Source organism: Malurus melanocephalus, unplaced genomic scaffold, assembly GCF_030028575.1.
Source record: "Malurus melanocephalus ecotype Western Australia unplaced genomic scaffold, MMel_1.1 scaffold_2341, whole genome shotgun sequence".
In the NCBI taxonomy this organism is placed as follows: domain Eukaryota; kingdom Metazoa; phylum Chordata; class Aves; order Passeriformes; family Maluridae; genus Malurus; species Malurus melanocephalus.
This window is the reverse complement of record NW_026625573.1, coordinates 1-1,260: the sequence shown is the minus strand read 5'-3', so window position 1 is coordinate 1,260 and position 1,260 is coordinate 1. Positions and strand designations below refer to the sequence as shown.

Below are 1,260 nucleotides of genomic sequence, written 5' to 3'. Positions count from 1 at the left end.
ATATAAATAATTAAAATAATTTCATAATAAATATTTTGAATATTTTAAAAATTTAATCCACTATTTAAAGATATAAATAATATTATTCATTATTAATACTATAATTATAAGAAATAAAATAGTATTATTTAAAAATATTTAGAAATATTTCATTAAATAATGTAAGTTATATAAATAATAAATGAATAAACAATACTTAAATATTTTGAATATTTTTAAAATTAAATTTCCCATTTCAAGATATAAATAATTAAAATAATTAAGTAATTAAAGGAATAATTGTGCAAATATTTTGAATATTTTTTAAATTAAATTTCCCATTTAAAGATATAAATAATTAAAATAATTTCCTAATTAACTGAGTAATTGTGCGGTCTGTTCCAGTCCGTGTCACACCAGCCGGGCCCCGTACTTTGGGGAGCAGCGCGGTCTCGATTTCCATTTCATCGACGCCGAGGAGTTCGAGGAGATGCAGAGAGCGGTGAGTGCGCGGCGCCCAAAATCTCATTTCTGCTCCGATTTATCCAATTTTTATATTTTCAATTTCTGAGTCCAGCTCTAATTTATTTAATTTGTACATTACCCATTTTTGTGTCCAGCTCTGATTTATTTCCCTTTTATATTTTCCTTTTCTGTGTGCAGCCCTGATTTATTATCATTTTTATATTTTCCTGATATATCTGATATATCTGATATATCTGATATAATATATCTGATTCATTTAATTTTTACATTTTCAACTTCACTCTCCAGCTCTGATTTATTTAATGTAATGTTTAATGTAATATAATATAATTAATATAATATAACATAGCAAAATATAATGCAGTGTAATATAATGCAGTGTAATATAATGTAGTGTAATATAATATAATATAATATAATATAATATAATATATAACAATATATTACAATATATAACAATATATAACAATATATTACAATATATTACAATATATTACAATATACTACAATATACTATAATATATGAAATAATATAATATGATATGATATAATATTATGTAATGTAATATTATATAATATAATAAAATTTTAAATTCTTACATTAATTCCAACCTCACCAATCTGTATTTTTTCATTCGGGATTTCAGGGGCAGTTCCTGCTGACGTACGATCTGTGGGGTCACCGCTACGGCCTGGCCAAGGACACGGTGGAGTCCATCGCCCGCGCGGGGCTGGCAACCTGTGTGACCATGGAGATGGAGGTGTGTGTGGGATTGGGATTGGGATTGGGATTGG

The 1,260-nt window shown here is 26.8% G+C and overlaps 1 protein-coding gene across 1 annotated transcript in view; it reads left to right on the top strand.

Annotated features, from left to right (window-relative positions):
• Positions 1-1,226, top strand: part of LOC130587728 (leucine-rich repeat and guanylate kinase domain-containing protein-like) — a gene marked incomplete at both ends in the record, with an annotated part of 10,216 nt that extends 8,990 nt beyond the window's left edge. The window contains 2 exons of the mRNA XM_057388704.1: positions 385-481; positions 1,113-1,226. Coding sequence (XP_057244687.1) covers positions 385-481; positions 1,113-1,226 — 211 coding nt within the window. The remainder of the gene's footprint in view (positions 1-384; positions 482-1,112) is intronic.
• Positions 1,227-1,260: the final 34 nt, after the last annotated feature.